Source organism: Manacus candei, unplaced genomic scaffold (assembly GCF_025592945.1).
Source record: "Manacus candei isolate 608988 ecotype Guabito, Panama unplaced genomic scaffold, ASM2559294v1 h1tg000177l, whole genome shotgun sequence".
NCBI lineage: Eukaryota > Metazoa > Chordata > Aves > Passeriformes > Pipridae > Manacus > Manacus candei.
In genome coordinates this window covers 187,652-212,847 of record NW_026138225.1, presented here as the reverse complement: position 1 = coordinate 212,847, position 25,196 = coordinate 187,652, and the positions used below count along the sequence as shown (strand labels likewise).

At 53.0% G+C, this 25,196-nt stretch overlaps 3 protein-coding genes and 1 pseudogene across 3 annotated transcripts in view; 3 read left to right on the top strand and 1 right to left on the bottom strand.

Annotated features, from left to right (window-relative positions):
• LOC127463850 (interferon-induced very large GTPase 1-like) overlaps positions 1-22,818 on the top strand; it is a 32,214-nt gene extending 9,396 nt beyond the window's left edge. Inside the window, exon 3 of the mRNA XM_051773764.1 lies at positions 15,493-22,818. Coding sequence (XP_051629724.1) covers positions 15,495-22,778 — 7,284 coding nt within the window. The 5' untranslated portion in view covers positions 15,493-15,494 and the 3' untranslated portion in view covers positions 22,779-22,818. The remainder of the gene's footprint in view (positions 1-15,492) is intronic.
• The window catches only part of LOC127463877 (interferon-induced very large GTPase 1-like), a 38,804-nt gene continuing 15,230 nt past the window's right edge, over positions 1,623-25,196 (top strand). The window contains exons 1-2 of the mRNA XM_051773890.1: positions 1,623-4,648; positions 23,290-23,399. Of these exons, the coding sequence (XP_051629850.1) occupies positions 1,623-4,136 (2,514 nt within the window). The 3' untranslated portion in view covers positions 4,137-4,648; positions 23,290-23,399. The remainder of the gene's footprint in view (positions 4,649-23,289; positions 23,400-25,196) is intronic.
• Positions 12,547-25,196, top strand: part of LOC127463847 (interferon-induced very large GTPase 1-like) — a 27,765-nt pseudogene continuing 15,115 nt past the window's right edge.
• The window catches only part of LOC127463876 (uncharacterized), an 18,919-nt gene continuing 17,132 nt past the window's right edge, over positions 23,410-25,196 (bottom strand). The window contains exon 3 of the mRNA XM_051773889.1: positions 23,410-24,513. Coding sequence (XP_051629849.1) covers positions 23,687-24,513 — 827 coding nt within the window. The 3' untranslated portion in view covers positions 23,410-23,686. The remainder of the gene's footprint in view (positions 24,514-25,196) is intronic.

Genomic DNA, 25,196 nt, shown 5'->3' with positions numbered 1-25,196 from the left:
TGGAGATCGCCTGGTACTGTCCCCGGGGAAGCCCCGATGACACCTTTGAGTGCTGTGTGGCTTTCTGTAACCTGCATGGAGACGCCAGGGACCACGGAGCGCAGCTGCACTTCTTACAGGAGATCTCTGCTCTCAACGTGGCTCTTGTCTCCGACTCGGAGCACATGGATGATAGAGGGACAAAGCTTCTGTGTGACCTGTGGCAGTCGCAAAGGCCTCTGGTTTGTCTTCTCACTGACAAAGAGCATGTTGCAGCTGGACAATCCAGCAAAACCATAACAATAGGGATCAAGAACGATAACGAAGCAGAGATGTTGGATGAGCTCACCAAAACAATCAGGAATCTCCTGGAAGGGTCCAACCCTCGTTTCAGCCTGGACGCCTGCCTGGACAAAGCTCGCCAGCACGGCTTCTTAGTGGATGAAAATCGACCCGAGTGTGTGACAGCAAAAGAAAAGGCAAAGGAGCTGGTGACCCTTCTGAAGAAGGAGAAGCTGTCTGAGATCAAATCCCAGCTCCTGCCTCTTCAAGGAAAACTGTGGCACCAGTGGTGCCAAAAGGACAAAGAACTCACTCGCTTGCAGGAGAAGGGCAACAGGAGCATCGAGCACCATCGGAGCCAAATTGAATCCGAGAAGGCAGCAATTAGGAGAAAGCAACTAGAGCGAGCCTTCCCCCTCAACCAGCTGATGAAACCATTCCTTGGCTTTCTCCAGTCACAGCCAGCAGATACCAAGAAATACTTCCTGCAGTGGATGAAGGTCTTTATGGACGACCTGTCCTCCGGTCGCCTTGAAGAACTGAGGAGAGACTATCACAAGTTATGGTCTGAAATCCTGGAAAAAAAGAAAAGCAAGGGAAAATCCAATTCAAACCCTGAGTTGCTGAGTAGGTTGGAGGCCCTCTCTGATGAAATTAACAATTCATCCGTTGGCCTGGAGCATCTGTTAAGAGAGGTAGGGCAGATCTATGAAGCTCTGCACTTAAGGAACTCAAAGAATGAAAATGTTGTCAAACTGCCCCAAATGGCAGCAGAGCTGATGGTTTTGGGGTATCCTGTGGAGCTGATGGATGGGGATGCTTCTTACCTGCCCCTGCGCTGGGTGGGAGCAATCTTTGACAGCCTAATTGAGAGGCTGGGGGACAAACGAGTGTTTGTTCTCTCCGTGCTCGGCATCCAGAGCACAGGGAAGTCAACCCTGCTGAATGCCATGTTTGGGCTGCAGTTCAACGTCAGCGCGGGGAGATGCACTCGGGGAGCGTTTATGCAGCTCCTGCCACTGGACGAGCAGCTGCAAGAGGACGTGGGCTTTGATTACATGCTGGTTGTTGACACAGAGGGCCTTCGTGCCATAGAGATGGCAAATAAACCGTCCCTGAATCATGACAACGAGCTGGCCACCTTTGTCATCGGCATCGGCAACGTGACCCTGATCAACATCTTGGGGGAAAATCCCTCAGAAATGCAGGATGTCCTTCAGATCGCTGTGCAGGCTTTTCTGAGGATGAAGAAAGTAAATCTTTCCCCCGGCTGCCTCTTTGTCCACCAAAACGTGGGAGAAGTTACTGCCAAGGAGCAGAACATGGAAGGACAAAGACGTCTTCAGGAAAAGCTGGATGAAATGACCGTGGCAGCTGCCCAGCAGGAATGCTGTGACGTCTCCTCCTTCAGCGACGTCATCCGCTTTGACGTGAACACCCACATTCACTACTTTGCTCACCTGTGGGAAGGAAACCCCCCAATGGCACCACCCAACCCCACCTACAGCCACAACGTCCAGCAACTGAAGCGCAAAGTTCTCCAGGCTGCCAAGGAGTCCCAGGGCAGCATTTTGACGCTCTCCAGCCTGAAAGTCCGTATTGGTGACCTCTGGAATGCTTTGCTGAACGAGAACTTTGTTTTCAGCTTCAAGAATTCACTGGAGATTGCTGTCTACAGGAAACTGGAAACTGCCTTTTGTCAGTGGACCTGGAGGCTGAGGAGTCACGTCTTAGACGTACAAATGAGACTTGACAACAGAATTCGGAACGGGGACTTGCAGCAAGTCACCACAGAACACCTGGAAGGGCTCGTGCAAGAGACAAGTGATGCCATCGTGACAGACATGGAAAAGTATTTCAGGGAAGAGAAACACTGTGAGATGCTGGTCCAGTGGAAAGGCAGCACAGAGCGGAAGCTGGAAGAACTAAGAAAGAATCTTCTTCTTGAAACTCGGAAGAAATGTCAGAATCTCATTGAACTGCAGAAGACCCAGAGTAAAGTGGATGCAAGGAAGTCGGAATATGAAGACGACCTTCTGAGAAAGAGTAGGGAGTTGGCTCTGACTCTGAAAGGCAAGAGCCTCAGTGAGATACAACTGAGAGAAGAGTTTACTTCTCTCTGGGCCAAGATGACTGCTAAAGTCACCAATGATGCTTCCCCACTGGAACAGGTGGATATCGATGTGGAAATAGAAAATGTCCTTCTGGAGCATTTTAATGAGCCTGGTTTCCATGAACGGATCAGGTCATTTCCCAAACAGGGAGGATTTTCCTTGGACTTGAAGAAACATGTCACAAAGAAAAAGGGTTGGAAAACATACCTCCCACGGAATGTTTTCATTGCTGATTGGAAAACATACCTCCCTCGGAATGTTTTCAATGCTGATTGGAAAACGTACCTCCCACGGAATGTTTTCAATGCTGATTGGAAAACGTACCTCCCACAGAATGTTCTCAATGCTGATTGGAAAACATACCTCCCACGGAATGTTTCCAATGCTGATGTGATCTTGCAGGACATCACAGACAACATCATAGATCGTGTGTGGGCAAACATTGATAAGAAGGAACAGGAGAAACGGGATTACAGTCAAACCTTTATTCATGAAATACTCCATGAAGTACAGGAAGGTGTGAAGTCCGTCCCCAGCGATGCACCATTTAGTGTTAACAAAGATTACATCATAGATTTATCTCTGTACCTGTGCAGAACAGCAGCAGACAGGTTTAAAGCCATGCACGAAGCGTTCCAGAAAGCAAATCACCCACTTGTCTACCTGAACAGCAAGAGAGAAGATTACTTCACATGTTTCCAGATGTCCTGCCAAGGAGCCACTTCTGTCACAGCTTTTGCTGTTTTCCTTTGTGACAAGCTTGCCCCAGCTCTTTGCCGGGCCGTCTATGAGAGGACGGCTAAAGCCATTGCTGGGGACATGCAGGGGAAAGTCCCAGATTTCCAGGGCAACAGAGCCAATCTGGATGTTTGTATCCTGAGATTCCTGGCACAAGAAGAAAAGTTCCACTATTTCAAGTGGTACCTTCAACACCCAGAACAGTTTTTTCAGTGGTACATTGAGAGACGTGTTGAGAGTTACTGTTTAGGTGAGAGCCGGAGGCTTGAGAAGTTTTTAGATTCCTCCCTTGATGTTCTCTATGGAAACATCCTGTCAGCTGTTGCTTCATCAACCCAAAGGGTCAAAGACAGAAAAGACCAAAAGGACAAAATCTCTCTCTGGCTGGATGAATTTTGCAGGGAACTGACAGAGCTGATCAACTTGCCCAGAAGTGACCTGAAGGGCCTCGAGCATCAGGAGATCACAGACATCGAGTTCCTGAGCAAAGCCATGGCAGAAGCACTGCCTGCCATGGAGAACGAGCTCAGGGAAGAATTTGCTGTTGCTGATCTGAGCTGGTTTGAAATGAAGCCTCACACCATCCTGGCAGAGCAATTTTTGGGGTGCTGGGAGCAGTGTCCCTTTTGTGGGGCTGTCTGCACAAACACCATTTGGGGACACGATGGAGACCATCAGGTTCTTTTCCATCGACCACGGGCTTTGACAGGAGGCTGGTGGGACAAAACAGATCACCTGGTCATTGATATTTGTTCCAACCTTGTTGCAAGTAAGTGTAAATTTGAAGTTGCTGACGCTAGATGGATCCGCTTCAAGAGATACCGGGATGCAGGACCTCCTTTCTCCAATTGGAAAATTCTTCCTGATCCATCCATGCAAGCCTACTGGAAATGGTTTGTGTCTCATTTCAGGACAGATATAGAAAACTGGCATGGTAAGAAATTCCAAGGTAGAGGAGAAATCCCTCAGGCCTGGCAGAGAATTACCAAGGAGGAAGCACTTGCTGAGCTGGACAAGCCTTAGGCCACGTTGATGGAAGGAAGATGAAGGAAGATGAAGAAGAACCTCCATGGCTTTGCAGTTTAGCAGAACAGAGTACAAGGCTGTCCACAAAATGCTGTTTCAATGCTTATGCTCTCAAGCCCCATGAAGACAATGGGATCCAACTGCTCACAAACTGGGGGAAATAAGGCGCGTTACTCCGGCCGTCGCTCAGAAACTCCCTCGCTTCCTGATCAGCCAGAATCCTCTTCCCTTCCTGCCGTAAACATTTCCCTCTGCTTTGCCCTTGAGCAAAAGTATAAAACCCTCCCTGGGCTGCTCAGTCCCATGGCCAAGGTGGAGCCCAAGTGCCAGGGGAAGGGCAAAGGCAGCACGAGAAAGCCCCAGTTGAATGAGCTGCTCTGAGGAAATAAGGGGCAGTGAGCAAAGCCCAGCTTTCCTGCAGCACTGAAATCCCAGCACAAAGGGGGAACACTGTGGTACTGGGAAGATCATGGGACCCTCCAGTACCTGTCAGCCGAGGGACAATCCAGGTGTTCTGCTGCAGAGCCAACAACCACGTCCAACCCCCTCCTCAGGTGCCAAGCCACAACCCCCCCCCCCATTAGGTACAGCAAGAGAACTTTACAGCAACCAGAAACAAAAGGTAATTACGACTGAAGCCACTCCAGCTCCACCTAAACACAAAGGATTCCTATGAAAGTAAGTTGGGGATAGGGAGAAAACTGAGGGACGCCTGTGGGGTGAGAAATACACTCTGGGCAGGTTCAACGCTGCTTTAAGGAGCAGAGCTTTGGTCGGGCTCCCCCCAGAGGATATTGGCAGATTGCTTCGTGTTCCACCTTGGCCTTGCTTCCCAGAGCCGAGACTGCTTTCAAACACAGTTTTGCAGCCAGACGCTGCCACCAACGCCCACAAACCTTATTAACCTGTCCCAGGCGGTGCTAATAAAGAGTGTGATTCCAGGAACTGGGAGAGGAGTCCTTTCAGTCGCCAGCAGCAGGTCCCACCTTGGCAGGGGCAGGGCCGGCTGAGGCAGTGCTTTAACTCCCTGCTCCGGAGGGCCCTGTGTGTGCCCAGGGCCGCCGAACCATTTGTTTGTTTGTTTTTCCCTCCAAGAAAGCAGTGGTTTTCCACAGAAAAATTACATACCCCGTATTTTGCAGACATAACACGGCGCTGCTTTTGCCCTGGTGGTGTCTCCCGCTAATCCCAAGCGCTGGAGCCGCACCCTCCGTGTCCCAGCAGCCGCTGTTCCGGAGCAGAGCGCAGCCCAGCCCGGCCCAGCCCCACTTCCCACCGAGCCCCGGCGCGCCCCGCGGCCTGGCCCGGCCCCCGCTGGACACTTCCCCCGGGCCCAGCACGGTGCCCCCGAGCTCCCACCTGTCCCGGGCCGCGGTCGGGGGATCCCGGGGGTTCCTGGAGGGGCCTTGGGGGGTCCAGACAGCTCCAGGGCCGGCGGGGCCGCCTCAGCCCTGGCCACGCTGCCCAATGATCCCCCTGAGGGGATCGGGTCCACCTGAGAGTCACAGCGTGCTCCGAGAACCGTCCCCTCACAGCCGAGAGACACAGCCCGCCCTCACAACCATCCCCTCACCCCTCACACACACAGCCCGCCCTCACAACCATCCCCTCACCCCTCACACACACAGCCCGCCCTCACAACCCTCCCCTCACAGCTCCATCCACAGCCAGCCCTCAGTCCAGCCACTCAGCTCCAGCCCCTCAGCACTCTACCAGTCCCCTCTCAAGCTCAGGCCCTGGGGCAGTTCAGCGCTCTCGGGCTCTATTGCTGGGATTAGACCTTCAACAGCTTTACTGAAGCTGCAATCCCGTGTGCTCCTTCTGGATCGGGGCAATGCCAGACACAAACACCCCCTGGGAGTGTAATGGATGGAGAGCAGCCCTGGGGAGAAGGACCTGGGGGTGCTGGAGGGGGAGAGGCTGGACGTGCTCCGGCCGTGTGCTCTGGCCCCAGAAGCCCCCGTGGCCTGGGCTGATCCCACAGGGATGGTGGGCAGCAGGGCTGGGGGGGATCTGCCCTGTAGGAGGCCTGCCCAGGGATGCAGGGGATGCACTGAGGGAAGAGAAGCCCAAGGGGCATGTGCCAAAATAGACAACCCCATTAGTCACAAGGTCACGTGGTTTTTAGGGATAAGAGGGAGCACCGAGTTTGAATAAAGTTCTTTGATTGCCATCTCATCAGACAGCTGAGTCCATTTGTTTATCATATAAAGTCCCCCTCGCAACATGTGGTGCCCGAACTCGGGGCTTAGAACCTACATTAGGCCAGAGTAGAACACCCTGAATCAGGGGAATAATGGTAAATTCCGGGTATCGTATCAGTTTTATGATACAGGAATTTTTCACCAAAAAAAACCTAGACATCTTTACGTTGTTGTCTCAGCCGGTACTGAGAGACGCAGATAGTACAGAGAGCTCAAAAAATTAGGGAGAAGTGCACAGGAACAGAGAAGAAGAAAAAGAAGAAAAGAAGAAGAGAAACAGAACGGTGGGCAGCGAAAAGCGGAGCCGGGGACCACGCAGGCAGAAGTGGGCAGCGAAGCAGCGAAGCTGAGTGAGTACCAGCACTTCAACTCCCAGCCCCACTGCAGCCCCCGGACCTCAGCACCACACCAAAAACAACCCAGTCGCCCACAGCCGCTGGAGAAGCAGGAGCAGAGACCCAGACAGCACCGGTCGCCGACAGAGACGCCGAAAAGAAAGCCACGAAAACAGCCGATCCAGAAACCAAAAGTAAAACTCAGCAGCCAAACAAAGGACCCTTGCCCACGCGTATCCACAGCAACCAGACTAAGGTAAAAAACATGGGAAGCTTGATATCGCAAGACATTGAAACATTAACTCTACTGCTAAGATCTTACCACATCCAAACTACAAAAGCAGAATTACCAGAATTAGTAAGGTTTATTAGGTCTGTATCCCCCACGCTGCCACTAACAGAAGTGTTACATATAGACGTATGGGAAGGACTGGGACACATTCTAAACCAAAGGACCGAGGCAGGTTATCACCGAGCCGATAACATAATTCCAGCTTACACAGTGATAATGTCTGTACTACACAGAGCCCACGAGTGGATGGTACAACCACCCCCCGCCCACACTGCTAGCCACAGCCCAGCTCCTAGGCGTAGGAATGCAAACACACGGGGTTTACCAGGAGGGGGGGGAACTGTTTGTGAGTTAAGTTACAGATCGGGAGCCGATGGCCATGGGAACACAGGTTGCCGGGAGGGAACAGAGCCTATAATGCGAGATCCCGACCCATGGGATCAGTGCACAGGGCTCCGTTGCAGCGATGAGGGGGGTAACCCAGCCTATTTGCCACCTCTCCCTACGGATGACCAGCAACTACGTGTATGGACTTGGGCGCAGCCATATTTCGTGCCAAAGGGACTGGAAGCCAATCCATCTCTTCCAGCCTCAGTGCTGCCCCGCTCCAGCCGCCGGCACGAGGGGGGGAGGTCCCTTCCCCTGTGCCGCGCCCACCACCCACCACCACCCCCCCACAGGGAACCGGGTTTACTGGGGCCACGGGGGGGGGAGGCATGGGGAGATGAGGAGGAGGGACAAGGGATGGTTCCACCGGGAGGGAGCAAGGGAGCAAACGAGGGAAGGTCAGTTGACAAGTGGGAGCAATGTCGGGATGAGGCATTTCGAATGGGAGGCTTGCAGGATATCCATGCGTGCCCAGTCGATTTTAGCCAACGTCAGCCCCCTCAATTCCAGCCTCTGCCATATGAGGTGACAAAGGAATTGAGGCAATTGGTAAGAGATGCTGGCGTATCCTTAACCAATACTTTCACCTATTTGGAGACATTGAGTTCCATCTATTTTTTCACCCCACATGACTGGAAGAACCTAATGAAATTAGTTCTTAATAACACCCAATATACAGTCTGGTTAACTGACTATCGGGAGAATTGTGCTACGTATGCAACTAACACCCAAGCAGGCATAACAACAAACCAATTAACCGGGGAGGGGAATTACAACACAGCAGATGCCCAATCAACCTATCCCCAGGAGGTGTACAAAGTAATAGCCAAACAGGCACTGAAAGCCATGAGAAAACTCCCCACTACAGACCAAGATAGCAACCCGTCACCCACAAAAGTGTTACAAGGTTCTACTGAACCATGTTCACGACCCCTAGATCGACTGCAATCTACTTTAAACAAGCAAGTTGAGTACAATGAAGCCAGAGAGACGCTTTATAAGCAACTGGCTTTTGAGAAGGCGAACCCAAGCTGTAAAAGAGCTCTGCAGGCCCTTCCTAAAAGGGAGAGCTGCAGCATTGCTGAGCTGGTTCGACCCTGCCAAGGAGTTGGCTCTGTGGAGCACCAGTCTGCCTCCTTAGCTGCAGCCCTAAGTGCCCAGCTAGGAGTGCAGGAAGGGGCCAGACATAGAGCGAGTTGCATTAGATGTGGTGACCCTGACCACCTTCAAAGGTGGAGACCCTTAGCAGCAACATCCCACAAGTACCTAAGCAACGGGGAATGGGCCGAGTGGTACCAAGGGTGCCATGGGCGGGGCAGGGGCCATGCCGTGAGCACCGCACTGCTTACCGCCGTGCTGCTCGCCATCCTCCTCCTCTTTGCCACCCACTTTCGTGAGCAAGAGAGGAAGCAGCTTGAGGCAAGTCATAATGTGCCAACAACCAGTCCCGAGAATACCCCTGTATTCTGCGCCCCCAAGAAGAGTGAGAGGTGGAGAATGCTGCAGGACTTAGAGCAGTAAACGCAGCCATAGAGCTCATGGAAGCATTACAGCCTGAACTTCCCTCACCTGCTATGCTTCCAGCAAAGTGGCCGCTACTAATAATTGAATTAAACAACTACCTTTTTACCATTTTCCTACACCCTGAGGATGTACCAAGGCTTGCTTTTTCCATCCCTGCCTTGAACCATGCACAGCCCGTGCAAATCTATTGCTGGGTTGTCCTTCCTCAGGGGATGCAAAATAGCCCAACGAGATATCAAACAGCCATCATACAACATTATATAGATGACATACTAATAACCATGGCCACAGAAAGTGAACTGCCATTTGTTGTTACTGCTCTAATCAAAGCCATCCAAGATGCAGGGTTGCAGGTTGCTCCAGAGAAAATCCAGCGATCACAACCCTGGACATACCTTGGATGGAAAATCACACAGCAAGAAATTTCTCCACAACCACCACAGCTCGAGATAAAGAACAATTTAACTTTATGTGAGTTGCAAAAACTTATGGGAGCCATCAATTGGTTAAGGCCTATTTTAGGCATAACCACAGAGGAGCTACACCCTCTATTTGAGCTGCTAAAGGGGGACTCTGATCTAATGTCTAGCAGGTCTCTGACAGCAGAGGCAAAGCAGGCGTTAGACATTTGTGGCAAGGCAATAGAGGGCAGACAAGGCAGAAAGAGTAATTCTGAACTGCAAATCTGCCTTGCCCTTGTTCCCAGCAGGTACCAGCCATTTGCAGTTTTGTTTCAGTGGGATCAGACTGAAAAAGACCCACTGCAGATTCTAGAGTGGCTGTTTCTGCCCCACACACCACCTAAAACTGTGTGGACTGCTAATGAAATGTTTGCCAAGCTTGTCATTAAAGGCAGAGGACGACTACAGGAACTGGATAGGAGAGATCTTGCCACCATCTACCTCCCAGCTACAAAGGACAACCTCGACTGGATGCTAGCTGAGGACGCAGGATTCCAGGCTGCCTTGGCAGGCTTCGATGGTGACATTTCAATTCATCTCCCTAAACACAGATTGTGGGCAGAAATCGGTAGTTTACCTTTAAAAGCCACTACCAGATGCAAACATGAACCAGTGTGAGGCCTCACGGTCTTCACAGATGCATCTGGAAGGACACAAAAAGCTGCAGTGACTTCGGTAAACCCTGACACAGGACAGTGGGAACGAGAGGTACAGACCATGAACCAGGGTTCTGTGCAGGTTCTGGAACTGGTTGCCATTCATATTGCCTTGGGGAAATTTTCCGAACAACCTATTAATATTGTTACCGATTCCTGTTATGCTGCAGGGTTAGGGTCCCATCTCAAAAGTTCATTTCTTCGAGATGTTGTTTACCCTCATCTGTTGTTTGAAATGCGTTCTGTTTTGTTGTCAATCACCAAAAGTTTGATTTTTACATAATGCACACAAGGTCACACACTGACATGCCAGGGCCAATAGCGGATGGAAACCGAGAGGCTGACAAAGCAACCATGTTTAACACCATACCCAGAGTCTTAGAGCAAGCAAAATTGTCTCATTCATTTTTCCACCAGAACGCATGTTCTCTGAAAAGACAATTTCAAATAACACTCAATCAAGCTCGAGACATAATTATGTCATGCCCAGACTGTCAGAAAATCACACCCATGCCGTCTCAGGAAGGCGTTAACCCCAGAGGATTAATGGCAAATGAGATTTGGCAAACGGATATCACACACATCCCTGAATTTGGCACATTAAAATATGTACACGTAACCGTAGATACCCATTCCCAATACATAACCCCCACAGCACACACTGGGGAAAAGGCCAAGGATGTAATAAGACACCGGTTCAGTTGTTTTGCCACCCTTGGTATCCCAAAACAGATTAAGGCCAACAATAAACCAGCATTCATATCAAAGAGATAAGAACCTTCCTATCAAATTAGGAAAGTTCTCACACCACAGGTATTCCACACTCACCCATCGGACAGGCAACTGTAGAAAGGGCACATCACACTGAAAGACATGTTAACAAACAAAAAAGGAGGGAATCAGTCTGTAGCCCGCAAGAGCGTCTGTGGAAAGCCACGCATGTTATAAATTTTTCCAATTGTGATAGTGCTGAAAGAAGCAGGCACGAAAGGCAGCACAGGCCTCAGGTTTTTGCCTCTCCCAAACAACCAGTCATGATAAGAGAGATGATTTCAGGACAGTGGATGGGACCAGTGGACCTCGTGACTTGGGGAAGAGGCTATGCCTGTGTGGCTACAGGAAAAGAGCTGAAATGAATTCCTTCCAGGTGTGTTAGACCCTGCCTAGGTACAAAACCACAGCAGCAAGAACCAGAGTAATGTAGAAGTTATAAAACAGTTGTGTTTTAGTAATAATGTTTAAGTTTCAGGTTTACAATTGAGGATGACCAGTGTGGCAAAAAGCAGTCTATACAAAACCCATGAGTGTGTGTATGATGCATGGATTGATGGCCGTCAATGAATGTGTGAGTGAATGAATAAGAGAGTTGTTTGACTGGCCTTAAAAACCAAACACCCCACAAAATAACACTACCTCTGCCACATGGTCAATTTAAGAGAATTTAGTTTGCTAAGCTTAGCCTGTTTTTGAAATAAAGTTGAACTCCCCAGTTATTTAAACCCTCAGATTGATAAATGTTATGTGTCTATGCACGGTTGGGCTAAGGTCCCTAGGTTAATAAAGTTATTCTTCCAAGTTGCACTACCCTTTAGAAATATAAGAAGGTTTTAAAAGGTTTACAGTAGATGTATAAGAAGACAAAGCAAGTAATGTGCTGGGTCATTGCATGCTTTGGTAGTTGTAATGTACTGTTCTGATTGTTTGCACTGTTGTTTTTGCACTGTTTTTGTGACCTTAAATAATTGAGAAGGAGGTGATGTAGGAGGCAAGTACAGGGATGCAGGGGACGCAGCGAGGGCAGGGAAGCCCAAGAGGCATGCGTCAAAATAGACAACCCCATTGGTCACAAGGTCAGGCGGTTTTAAGGGATAAGAGGGAGCGCCAAGTTTGAATAAAGCTCTTTGACTGCTATCTCATCGGAGAGCTGAGTCCACTTCTTTGTCATATAAAGACCACTACACAACACTGTCCCTCTGCCCCCTCAGCTGAGACCCCCCTGCAGAGCTGCCTCCAGCCCTGGGCAACAGCAGCACAAGGACGTGGAGCTGCTGCAGAGAGTCCAGAGGAGGCCCCAGAGATGCTGCCAGGGCTGAAGCCCCTCTGCTCTGGAGCCAGGCTGGGAGAGCTGGGGGGGCTCAGCTGGGGAACAGAAGGATCCAGGGAGACCTTGGAGCTCCTTCCAGAACCTAAAGGGGCTCCAGGAGAGCTGGAGAGGGACTGGGGACAAGGCATGGAGGGACAGGACACAGGGAATGGCTTCCCAGTGCCAGAGGGCAGGGACAGATGGGAGACTGGGAAGGAATTCTTTGCTGGGAGAGTGGAGGCCCTGGCACAGGTTGTCCATTTTCATGATTCAGTGATCCAGGAAAACAGGAACATGGTGGGTGATTTCTGATCAAGAACCCCAAGCACCGCCCAGCTCCTGCTGTCTTTCATGGAATTACAGGATCATTAAGGTTGGAAATGATCTCTGATAGCCACCTCTCACCCAACGACTTTTGCACCCAAACAGGGAGCAGATCCCCAGTTTCACTTTGACACTCTGCTGCTGTAAAATGCCTGATTAACGGGAATGCAGCGGCCGCACCCCAGGGTCCCTATAAAAGGGAAAACAGCACCTACAGGAGAGCCGGGGCTGGGTCAGCAGAGGGGCTGCGCTGGGCTTCTCTCACCTCGGGAGCTCCGGAGGGAGACGGTAGGACCTTGGGGCTGAGCTGCGGGGCTGGGAGCCGGGATCAGCACGGAGCGGGGGCTTGTTTGTCTTCTGCTTCCCATCCCGGGGTGTTCCCCTGGCTGGGGAGATGGCAGGGAAGGAGCCCCTTCCCTTTGCAGCCCGTGCCCGGCCGCAGGCGGGGCCGATCCTGCCCGGCCCGGGCACCCCCAGCCCCAGGCGGGGTCCGGGGGCTGCGCTCCCCGAAGGCAGGACCGGGGGTGCTGGGGCCCTCCTGGGGCCGGGGGTGCTGCCTGTGCCCCGCGCCGCTCCTCAGGGAGCAGGACAGCGCCGGGGGCATGAGGGGCACTCCTGGCCCCTCCTGCTCCGGCCCCAGCCCGGGGGGGACACTTGGTCCTTTTCCTCCCGGGATTCCCCTCCCTTCCACTGGAAACTTCACCGCCCGCAGCGCTCTGGTCCCTGCTGCAGCCCCTCAAAGGCACAGGCGCTTCCAGAGCCCATTTCCCTGGGGAAGGGAGGGAAGTTGGGAGGGGACAGAGCTGGCACAAGTGGCCTGAGGGGACTATATCCAGCAGTGGCCGTGAGACAGCAGGTGCCTTCCCGAGCAGCCGCCGCACAACCCAAGGCTCTGCTGCCGAGGGAGCGGCTGCACATCTGCCCCTGAGAGGAATCAGGGGCTAAAGTCCCTCCTTTGCTCTGCCAGCACACCCAGTTTTCCTCTGCTTCCTCAACTCCCCTGATCTCCCCAGCCCTTTTTCTTCCCTCTGCTTTTCCCCTCCTCTGCCCCATCCCACTGGTGGGAGTGCAGGAGCTGCTGGAGGCTCTCCTGGAGCCCCTTTAGGTTCTGGAAGGGGCTCCAAGGTCTCCCTGGATCCTTCCCTTCCCCATGGGAGCACCCCCAGCTCTCCCAGCCTGGCTCCAGAGCAGAGGGGCTCCAGCCCTGGCAGCATCTCTGGGGCCTCCTCTGGACTCTCTCCAGCAGCTCCACGTCCTTGTGCTGCTGTTGCCCAGGGCTGGAGGCAGCTCTGCAGGGGGGTCTCAGCTGAGGGGGCAGAGGGGCAGATCCCCCCTGCCCTGCTGCCCACCATCCCTGTGGGATCAGCCCAGGCCACGGGGGGTTTCTGGGCTGGGTCGTGTCCAGTCTCTCACCCAGCAGCCCCCCAGGTCATTCTCCCCAGGGCTGCTCTCCATCCAGTCCACTCCCAACCTGTCTTTGTGCCTGGGATTGCCCCGACAGAGGGGCAGCACCTGCCCTTGGCCTTGTTGATCTTCAGGGGGTTGTCACTGTCCCACCTCTCCAGCATGTCCAGGTTCCTTTTGCAGAGGAACACGGATTTAGGGCCCAGGTGAAAACCTGCTCTGCTCCCCACCCCACAAAGGCCCTGGGGACTCTTTGCTGACGGGGTAATCCCCACTGCAGGAGAAGGGTTGGCCTCCACTGCTCCCTGCAATCAATCCTCCACGTTGCTGGGTTGCCATCTCCTCACTCTCAGCTCTTCTCCTTTAGGATCTGGGGCCTTTCCTTCCCGCTGCTCTTCCTCTGGAATTCTCCAGGGGGTTCCCATCTTCTCCACCCGCCGCTGTGTCCCCCAGGCCTGGGCTGTGACGGTGCTGTGTCCCCTGAGCTGGGCACCTTGGCTGCCCGTGTCCTCTGGGCACTCAAGGCTGGGACCAAGAGGAGCATCTGCTCTCAGGTGGGTGAGGTGACTCAGAGCCCACGGCCAGGGCACAGGTTGCCTCAGTCTGCACTGGCCTGAGAGGGAAAGCTGACACTCAAGGCTCTGCAAGGCTCCAGGAGCCCAGTGCCAACCCCTGGGAGCCAGCCCTGGCTTGGGGAGGGTCTGGTGTCCCTGCTGGGATGGAAGCTGAAGGCAGGGGAAGGCTTTGTGCATGGAATCAACCTCTCCAGGATCCAGCTGAATTGAGACAGAGACACTTGTCAGGTTTGTGGGACGGTGTAGAAAACCCCAGAGGGGTAAAGGCAGGAGTCCAGGGAGAGCACCAGCTCCGTTAGGGTGAGAATCAGGGAATCACAGAAGGGCTGGAGTGGGAAGGGAGAGATGGAAAGCTTTACTGAAATCCAAAAAGCTTACATCAACTGGCATCCCTTGATCAGCTACGTGGGTTATTGGGGAGTAAATATTGTGGAGAAAATACTGTGGAGTAAATATCGAGGACCCCGTGCTAGCTGTGACCAGCGACTGCCTTGTCCTTCAGGGGCTTTTCAATAACTCCCAGAACAACCTTCTCCACAATTGTACCAGGCACTGAAAGGACACTGCCAGGTCTGTAGTTCCCAGGGTCATCCTTCCTGCCCATCTTGAAAACTGGGACAATGTTCCCCAGCTCCCAGCGCTGCCTCTGTGTGCTGGGAGCACCAGCTGGAGCAGCCGGCGAGCGGGAGAGCCCTGTGCTGGGAAGAGGGTGCAGGATGCAGGCAGGGGGGTGGGACGGGCACAGGGGCTGTGCCGCTGCTCCAGGGATCCAGCAATGCCCTCGGCTCTCTGCACTTACGGATTCAGGAGTCCTGTTGGGAGGACCTGGGCGATGCTGAAGGCAGCACCTTCTCCATGGCAGGTTGTGTGGCCAAGTCCGTGTCTGTGTGTGTGTTGTCTCTGGGATACACACTCAGCTTCAGGGCTGATCCCACAGCAGGCACATCCGTTGTCCGGGAAGGAGACCCTGGGCCTTGTGGCATCCCAGCCTGGGCTCCAGCAGCCAGGTGGGAGCATCCCCAGGGCCGGAGCTGCTGCAGAGCCTCTTAGAGGAGCCTGGGGCCTCTCACAACAAACCTTAGGGAAAGTCTCCTTTCTTCCCCCACAGCCATGGCTTCGCCGGACGACACCCCAGAGGGGCATGGAGAGGCACAGCTCCTGGCAGAGGCACTTCAGAAGGAAGGACTGGAGGCTGGATACTGGCTCCCCAAACTCTCCCAGACCCTGGGAGTCCAGTGCACACAAGCCCTGCAACACCTGCAATATGAAGACTACCTTACGTTGGAGTGCCAAGTGCGGCACCCCTGGGAGAAAAGGGCGCTCCAGAAACTCCTGAAAATAAGAGATGACAAAGCAACTTCTGAGGAGCAAGGAAAGCAGCACTTGGAGAGGACAAAGCAGACACAAGGAGCGGCTAAACAAGTCCTGAATGAGCTGAAAGAAATGCTCGACAGCCGCAGCCACAGCCAGGATGGTATAAGGCAGATAGCAGAGGCTCTATGGGAAGCCATGGACATTCCTAAGGAGTTCTGGCCAGCACCAAAGCCTTTAGCAGATGTGCTGGAGAGCATCCAGAAGCAGCTGGAGCAGCAGGAGTCGTCAGTGGGCAGGAGGGAGAACATCCCTGACATGGAAGTGCTGAGGTGGGCATCGGCGGGACTGGCCCTGCAGGGCATCTACAGAACCAGCAGGGCTGAAGATGTGCTGGCAAAGCGAGAGCAGCTCCTCAGGGTTCCTGAGGGATTCCAGCTTGCCGGTCCAGAGCAAGGGTCGCTGTTTGAGAGCAAGGAGTTCTCCTCCAGTGCAGCAGAATCCACTTTCACCAGGTCCATGGAGCAGCTAGGCTTCACCATCAGCGTTTCTGCCAAAGCCGGGTTCTGGGGAGTTACATTGGAAGCTGGTGCAGATCACAGCAGCTCCTCACAGGCACAGGGCACCCACCAGTCCCACTCTGAGCAGAGCTACTTTTGCACCACCAAGTACCAGTACATCCCTCTGGCCTCCTGCTATTTCCAAAGGCATCAGCTTCTCCTCTCGAATGGCGCCCTGCGGGAGCTGCAAGGCATGGAGCAGCTTTTGAGCCTCACTCGGGAAGAAGACCAGCCCAACCTGCTGGAGAGCTTCTTCAGAAGGTTTGGGTCCCACGTCAGTCAGGGTCCCCTCCACTTTGGGGGGATATTCTGGTGGAAGGCGTCGACAGGAGGATTCAGAGCCGAGCAGAGGGAAGAGGTGAAGCGACAAACATCTGAAGCCCTGAACACCTTTGTCAGGGCCAGTTTCAGTGGCTTCGGGGTCAGTGCAGGAGGGGCCACAGATGTTTCCCGGTCCAGCTCACAGGCTTCTGTCCAGGGCAGAGCTGGAGAGAGCTCCCACACAGAGATTCGGTGTCACGTGTTCACCACAGGGGGCCCATCAGAGACTGATTCTCTCTCTCAGTGGAAAATGGGGCTCGTGTCCAATAACTCAACGTGGTGCGTTATCGACCGCGGCTTCCAGCTGATCCCGGTGTGGGATGTCATCCTGTGCAATCACAGCAGGGATTTTCAGTCCGTCCATGGAATGAGCCACGCCCTCAGGGCTGCGTACAAAGCGTTGACGAATCAGAGCGCCGGCACCGCTTTTGGAGAGGAACTGGCCAGTGCAGTGGAAGAGGCCAGAGAGTTCATGGAGATTGTGAAGGCCTGGCAGGGGGCGGTGGATGAAAAGAAACTGCTCATGCTGATGGATCTGAAACAGGATCTGAGTGCAAAAACCAAGGACCCCAGAGTCTGGATCAACATGTGCCTGTCGGACAAAGCCCTGCAGGACATCCTGGTGAACACCGTGAGGAGTTGCCAGGAGTCACCTCCAGAAGACTCCACCTCTATCAAGGCAATCTTGAGGAGCCTCCTGGATCCTCATATCTATTCTGTCAAGGACTTCCCCGAGTCTTCCTTCATTATGCAATGGATCTTCCAGACTGACCACAGGCTTCCCAAAACTCCCAATGTCTCTGAACTTGAAGAGCTCCTGCAGACACTGCAGCAAACGATGGAGCACATCCATGCTGTCACCTACGCACCAGGAACCTCTGCTTCTGCCGTCCAGGAAGCAAAGAGAGAAGCCACCCTGACCACAGGCCTCGCAATTCATTCCTTCCTGCGGTCTCTCCAGGAAAGGGCTCAGAAGGACATGGAACTCTTGGTGCTCTTAATTGCGACCAGCACAGGGTACCAGGTGGGAAGCAGCACTTTTCATCACCTCCTTGGCCATGCAGAAATTCAGTACCTGGCCCAGGCAATGGCAGCGGCACACGAGCAGTACGTGACTCTGAAGGAGCAAGATGCTGCCAGAGCTGAGGCCTCCCTTCTGCTGACGGCTCTGACCGTGACACCCCAAAGCAAAGAGCTGTCCCCAGAGCAGAAGAGGGAGCGGTTGCGTTTCATGGAAGGTCACATGGAAGGTTTGTGGTCCACAGGGACAAAGAATCTCCTCCAGAAGCACAAGGAGTGCCCAGACTGGGAGATGCTGGAACGTGACTTGAATTCCTTCATCGGTGGGAGCTTGGAGGAAACAGGGGATGATGTGAGGATGCAGAACATACTCAAAGATGTGGAAGACACTTTCCAAACAACTGAGCCTTCCAGTCCCTCCAAATCCAAGTCAGGTGCCAGCGAATCCAAAGCCAATGAAGCCACTGCAAACCAAGAGTTCCTCCAGTTGCTCAAGCGCCTTGGACTAGAAAGTCACTATCCAAGAAAAATGGGCACAGGACATTTCCACAGCATCTGTAAGACATCTCTGCACGACAGCCAGCCCAGCAAGGAGCAGGAACTGCCATTTCACTTCCTGCAGAAGCTCTTAACCGTGGACTATCGGGTGAGGTACCTGACTTGCAGGGATGGGAGCAACCCACGACTTGTCCCTGTGCCAGAAACCACAGAGCAAGAGCACGAACCCTCAGACTCCTTTGAGAACTTTCTCCACCGTTTGAAGGAAGCAGCCCCTCGACCTGCACCCAGGGACAGCCACGTGCACCCCATGGACCTCCAGATGGCAATTTTCCACTGTGCTGATGACTTCATGAGACAGTCCATTGCAACCAAGCTGGCCTTCTGCCAACTGGCACTGCCCCTGCTGGTGCCCAAGCCGGGCACTGCTCAGATCGAGTTCCCGCTCTGGGCCCTCAGCCAAATCAAAAGGAGCTGGAAAGAGGCGGAGAAGTCGGGACAGCAGCCCAGGATGAGCAGTCACAATAGCAAACACATGCATCAGGCAGAGACGCCCATTGTGTCCTTCATCCGCATTGGCACCTCTGCCTCCTCTTCCAAGTCTCAGCTCCTCAATGCTCTGCTCAGCAAACAAAGACACGACACTTTTTTCCACCGCCATTGCCAAGGCAGCACCAGAGAGCGTTTGCTGATGGCAGGTGTTGTGGAGATCGCCTGGTACTGTCCCCGGGGAAGCCCCGATGACACCTTTGAGTGCTGTGTGGCTTTCTGTAACCTGCATGGAGACGCCAGGGACCACGGAGCGCAGCTGCACTTCTTACAGGAGATCTCTGCTCTCAACGTGGCTCTTGTCTCCGACTCGGAGCACATGGATGATAGAGGGACAAAGCTTCTGTGTGACCTGTGGCAGTCGCAAAGGCCTCTGGTTTGTCTTCTCACTGACAAAGAGAATGTTGCAGCTGGACAATCCAGCAAAACCGTAACAATAGGGATCAAGAACAGAAACGAAGCAGAAATGTTGGACGAGCTCACCAAAACAATCAGGAATCTCCTGGAAGGGTCCAACCCTCGTTTCAGCCTGGACGCCTGCCTGGACAAAGCTCGCCAGCACGGCTTCTTAGTGGATGAAGATCGACCCGAGTGTGTGGCAGCCAAAGCAAAGGCAAAGGAGCTGGTGACCCTTCTGAAGAAGGAGAAGCTGTCTGAGATCAAATCCCAGCTCCTGCCTCTTCAAGGAAAACTGTGGCACCAGTGGTGCCAAAAGGACAAAGAACTCACTCGCTTGCAGGAGAAGGGCAACAGGAGCATCGAGCGCCATCGGAGCCAAATTGAATCCGAGAAGGCAGCAATTAGAAGAAAGCAACGAGAGCGAGCCTTGCCCCTCAACCAGCTGATGATACCATTCCTTGGCTTTCTCCAGTCACAGCCAGCAGATACCAAGAAATACTTCCTGCAGTGGATGAAGGTCTTTATGGATGACCTGTCCTCTGGTCGCCTTGAGGAACTGAGGAGAGACTATCACAAGTTATGGTCTGAGATCCTGGAAAAAAAGAAAAGCAAGGAAAAAACCAATGCAAACCCTGAGATGCTGAGAAGGTTGGAGGCCCTCTCTGATGAAATTAAGGATTCATCTGTTGGCCTGGAGCATCTGTTGAGAGAGGTGGGGCAGATCTATGAAGCTCTGAACTTAAGGAACTCAAAGAATGAAAATGTTGTTCAACTGCCCCAAATGGCAGCAGAGCTGATGGTTTTGGGGTATCCTGTGGAGCTGATGGATGGGGATGCTTCTTACCTGCCCCTGTGCTGGGTGGGAGCAATCTTTGACAGCCTAATTGAGAGGCTGGGGGACAAACGAGTGTTTGTTCTCTCCGTGCTTGGCCTGCAGAGCACAGGGAAGTCAACCCTGCTGAATGCCATGTTTGGGCTGCAGTTCAACGTCAGCGCGGGGAGATGCACCCGGGGAGCGTTTATGCAGCTGCTGTCACTGGACGAGCAGCTGCAAGAGGACGTGGGCTTTGATTACATGCTGGTTGTTGACACAGAGGGCCTTCGTGCCATAGAGATGGCCAATAAACAGTCCCTGAATCATGACAACGAGCTGGCCACCTTTGTCATCGGCATCGGCAACATGACCCTGATCAACGTCTTTGGGGAAAATCCCTCAGAAATGCAGGATGTCCTTCAGATCGCTGTGCAGGCTTTTCTGAGGATGAAGAAAGTAAATCTTTCCCCCGGCTGCCTCTTTGTCCACCAAAACGTGGGAGAAGTTACTGCCAAGGAGCAGAACATGGAAGGACAAAGACGTCTTCAGGAAAAGCTGGATGAAATGACCGTGGCAGCTGCCCAGCAGGAATGTTGTGACGTCTCCTCCTTCAGTGACGTCATCCGCTTTGATGTGAACACCCACATTCACTACTTTGCTCACCTGTGGGAAGGAAACCCCCCAATGGCACCACCCAACCCCACCTACAGCCACAACGTCCAGCAACTGAAGCGCAAAGTTCTCCAGGCTGCCAAGGAGTCCCAGGGCAGCATTTTGACACTCTCCAGCCTGAAAGTCCGTATTGGTGACCTCTGGAATGCTTTGCTGAACGAGAACTTTGTTTTCAGCTTCAAGAATTCACTGGAGATTGCTGTCTACAGGAAACTGGAAACTGCCTTTAGTCAGTGGACCTGGAGGCTGAGGAGTCACGTCTTAGACGTACAAATGAGACTCGACAACAGAATTCGGAACGGGGACTTGCAGCAAGTCACCAGAGAACACCTGGAAGGGCTCGTGCGAGACACAAGTGATGCCATCGTGACAGACATGGAAAAGTATTTCAGGGAAGAGAAACACTGTGAGATGCTGGTCCAGTGGAAAGGCAGCACAGAGCTGAAGCTGAAAGAACTAAAAGAGAATCTTCTTCTTGAAACTCGGAAGAAATGTCAGAATCTCATTGAACTGCAGAAGACCCAGAGTAAAGTGGACGCAAGGAAGTCAGAATATGAAGATGAGCTCTTGAGAAAGAGTAGGGAGTTGGCTCTGACTCTGAAAGGCAACAGTCTCAGTCAGAGAGAACTCAGAGACAAGTTTACTTCTCTCTGGATCAAGTGGATTGCTGAAGTCTCCCATGCTGCTCCCCCACCGGAACGGGTGGATATCGATGTGGAAATCGAAAATGTCCTTCTGGAGCATTTTAAGGAGCCTGGTTTCCATGAACAGATCAGGTCATTTCCCAAACACAGAGGATTTTCCTTGGACTTGAAGAAACATGTCACAAAGAAAAAGGTTTGGAAAACATACCTCCCGTGGAATGTTTCCAATGCTGATGTGAACCTGCAGGACATCACAGACAACATCATAAAGCGTGTGTGGGCAAACATTGATAAGAAGGAACAGGAGAAACGGGATTACAGTCGAACCTTTATTCATGAAATACTCCATGAAGTACAGGAAGGTGTGAAGTCCGTCCCCAGCGATGCACCATTTATTGTTAACAAAGATTACATCATAGATTTATCTCTGTACCTCTGCGGAACGGCAGCAGAAAGGTTTAAAGCCATGCACGAAGCGTTCCAGAAGGCAAATGACCCAGTCACCTACCTGAACAGCAAGAGGGAAGATTTCTTCACATGTTTCCAGATGTCCTGCCAAGGAGCCACTTCTGATACAGCTTTTGCTGTTTTCCTCTGTGACAAGCTTGCCCCAGCTCTTCGCCGGGCCGTCTATGAGAGGACGGCTAAAGCCATCGCTGGGGACATGCAGGGGAAAGTCCCAGATTTCCAGGGCAACAGAGCCAATCTGGATGTTTGTATCCTGAGATTCCTGGCACAAGAAGAAAAGTTTCACTATTTCAAGCTGTACCTTCAACAACCAGAACAGTTTTTTCAGTGGTACATTGAGAGACGTGTTGAGAGTTACTGTTTAGGTGAGAGCCGGAGGCTGGAGAAGTTTTTAGATTCCTCCCTTGATGTTCTCTATGGAAACATCCTGTCAGCTGTTGCTTCATCAACCCAAAGGGTCAAAGACAGAAAAGACCAAAAGGACAAAATCTCTCTCTGGCTGGATGAATTTTGCAGGGAACTGACAGAGCTGATCAACTTGCCCAGAAGTGACCTGAAGGGCCTCGAGCATCAGGAGATCACAGACATCGAGTTCCTGAGCAAAGCCATGGCAGAAGCACTGCCTGCCATGAAGGACAAACTCAGGGAAGAATTTGCTGTTGCTGATCTGAGATGGTTTGAAAGGAAGCCTCACACCATCCTGGCAGAGCAGTTTTCGGGGTGCTGGGAGCAGTGTCCCTTTTGTGGGGCTGTCTGCACAAACACCATGCAGGGACACGATGGAGACCATCAGGTTCTCTTCCATCGACCAGCAGCTTTGACGGGACGCAGGTGGCACAAAACAGATCACCTGGTCACTGATATTTGTTCCAGCCTCGTTGCAAGTGACTGTAGATTCCAGGTTGCTGAAGACAGATGGATCCCCTGCAAGACATACCGGGATGCAGGACCTCCTTTCTCCAACTGGAACATTCTTCCTGATCCATCCATGCAAGCCTACTGGAAATGGTTTGTGTCTCATTTCAGGACAGAGATAGAAACCTGGCACGGTAAGAAATTTCAAGGCAAAGGAGAAATCCCTGAGCCCTGGCAGAGAATTACCAAGGAGGAAGCACTTGCCGAGCTGGACAAGCCTTAGGCCACGCCGATGGAAGGAAGATGAAAGATGAAGGAAGAAGCTCCACGGCTTTGCCGTTTAGCAGAACAGAGTACAAGGCTGTCCACAAAATGCTGTTTCAATGCTTATGTTCTCAAGCCCCATGAAGACAATGGGATCCAACTGCTCACAAACTGGGGGAAATAAGGCGCGTTACTCCAGCCGTCGCTCAGAAACTCCCTCGCTTCCTGATCAGCCAGAATCCTCTTCCCTTCCTGCCGTAAACATTTCCCTCTGCTTTGCCCTTGAGCAAAAGTACAAAAACCCTCCCTGGGCTGCTCAGTCCCATGGCCAAGATGGAGCCCAAGTGCCAGGGGAAGGGCAAAGGCAGCACGAGAAAGCCCCAGTTGAATGAGCTGCTCTGAGGAAATAAGGGGCAGTGAGCAAAGCCCAGCTTTCCTGCAGCACTCAAATCTCAGCACAAAGGGGGAACACTGTGGTACTGGGAAGATCATGGGACTCTCCAGTACCTGTCAGCCGAGGGACAATCCAGGTGTTCTGCTGCAGAGCCAACAACCACGTCGAACCCCCTCCTCAGGTGCCAAGCCATGACCCCCCCCATTAGGTACAGCAAGAGAACTTTACACCAACCAGAAACAAAAGGTGATTACAACTGAAGCCACTCCAGCTCCACCTAAACACAAAGAATTCATATAAAAGTAAGTTGGGGAGAGGGGGAAAATTGAGGAAGACTCCCCCGAACCTGCTGGGATCAGCTGAGGGGTTGAACCTGCCTCCCCACCCAGGGACGCCTGTGGGGTGAGAAATACACTCTGGGCAGGTTCAACGCTGCTTTAAGGAGCAGAGCTTTGGTCGGGCTCCCCCCAGAGGATATTGGCAGATTGCTTCGTGTTCCACCTTGGCTTTGCTTCCCAGAGCCCAGACTGCTTTCAAACACAGTTTTGCAGCCAGACGCTGCCGCCAACGCCCACAAACCTTATTAACCTGTCCCAGGCGGTGCTAATAAAGAGTGTGATTCCAGGAACTGGGAGAGGAGTCCTTTCAGTCGCCAGCAGCAGGTCCCACCTTGGCACGGGCAGGGCTGGCTGAGGCAGTGCTTTAACTCCCTGCTCCGGAGGGCCCTGCGTGTGCCCAGGGCAGCCGTCCCTGCTCAGGGGCCTGGGCCTGCTGCACTTCCCTCCAGCTCTCAGCCCCACCGGCAGCTGCTCCTGCCCTTGGCCTGGCTGTTGAGCAAAAGCCTTTGCCGTGCCCCCTGTGCAGGATCCCGTGGCCCAGCAGCTTCCTTCCAGCCCCCGGGGCAGCACCGGTGCTGTCCAGGCAGCCTGGGGGCATCGGAGCCGCGCTCTGGAGAAGCTGGGACCAGCTGGGGCTGCCCCAGGGACGGCCTTGGGGGTTGGAACTGAGGTGGCAGTGCCCCTGCCGGGCTCCCAGGGAGACAGGAGGGAAAGCAAAGAGCTGCTGGGGGAGGGTGGGACTGGAAAGCCGAGCAGGGACTGCCCAGGGGGTCTGTCTGATGCACAGCTGGGAAAGAGGGGGCTGGGCAAGGCAGGGGACGGGGCTGGGCTGACAGGCTGGGAGGAGGCCGGGATGGGGCTGGAAGAGGAGAGGGGCAGATCTGAGTGGACTAACTCGGATTTCTTTCCCTTCTCCCCTTTACTTTCTTTTCCTTCTCTGCTCCTTCTGCCTCCCTCTGCTCTGGAGCCAGGCTGGGAGAGCTGGGGGTGCTCCCCTGGAGAAGAGAAGGATCCCGGCAGACCTGAGAGCCCCTTCCAGAGCCTAAAGGGGCTCCAGGAGAGCTGGAGAGGGACTGGGGACAAGGCATGGAGGGACAGGACACAAGGAATGGCTTCCCACTGCCAGAGGGCAGGGAGAGATGGGAGACTGGGAAGGAATTCTTCCCTGGGAGGGTGGGGAGGGGCTGGGTTGGGATTCCCAGACAAGCTGTGGCTGCCCCTGGGTCCCTGGGAGTGTTCAAGGCCAGGCTGGACAAGGCTTGGAGCAACCTGGGAGAGTGCAAAGTAAGGGGAGTGGAGCTAAAGGTTTTTTAAGGTCCCTTCCTACCCACACCATTCCATAATTCTAGGATTCACCTTCTCCAGACAAGGGATGTATTGCACAACAATGGATTTCTGTGGGAACTTCAAGTAGAGGAGTGTATCTCACAGAGGAATATTTTTACATGTCCTATACATGACAGAAAATGCAGAAATCACTGCTCCAGGCCACAGGTTTGTCAGAGATGAAAACTTCAGTACCAGTTCTGTGAGGGTAAGAAACAGGCACCTGATAACAGCATTTATGCTCGATCCCACAGTCAGTCCAACAGATCAGGGTACCTGACAAGCCTCTCTGGGCAGCTCCCACTTTCCTGGGCTCGGTTCCTTCTCCAAACATTTAACCGACAACCTTAAAAGACGGGGGGAAAGGAAGTTTGTCTGT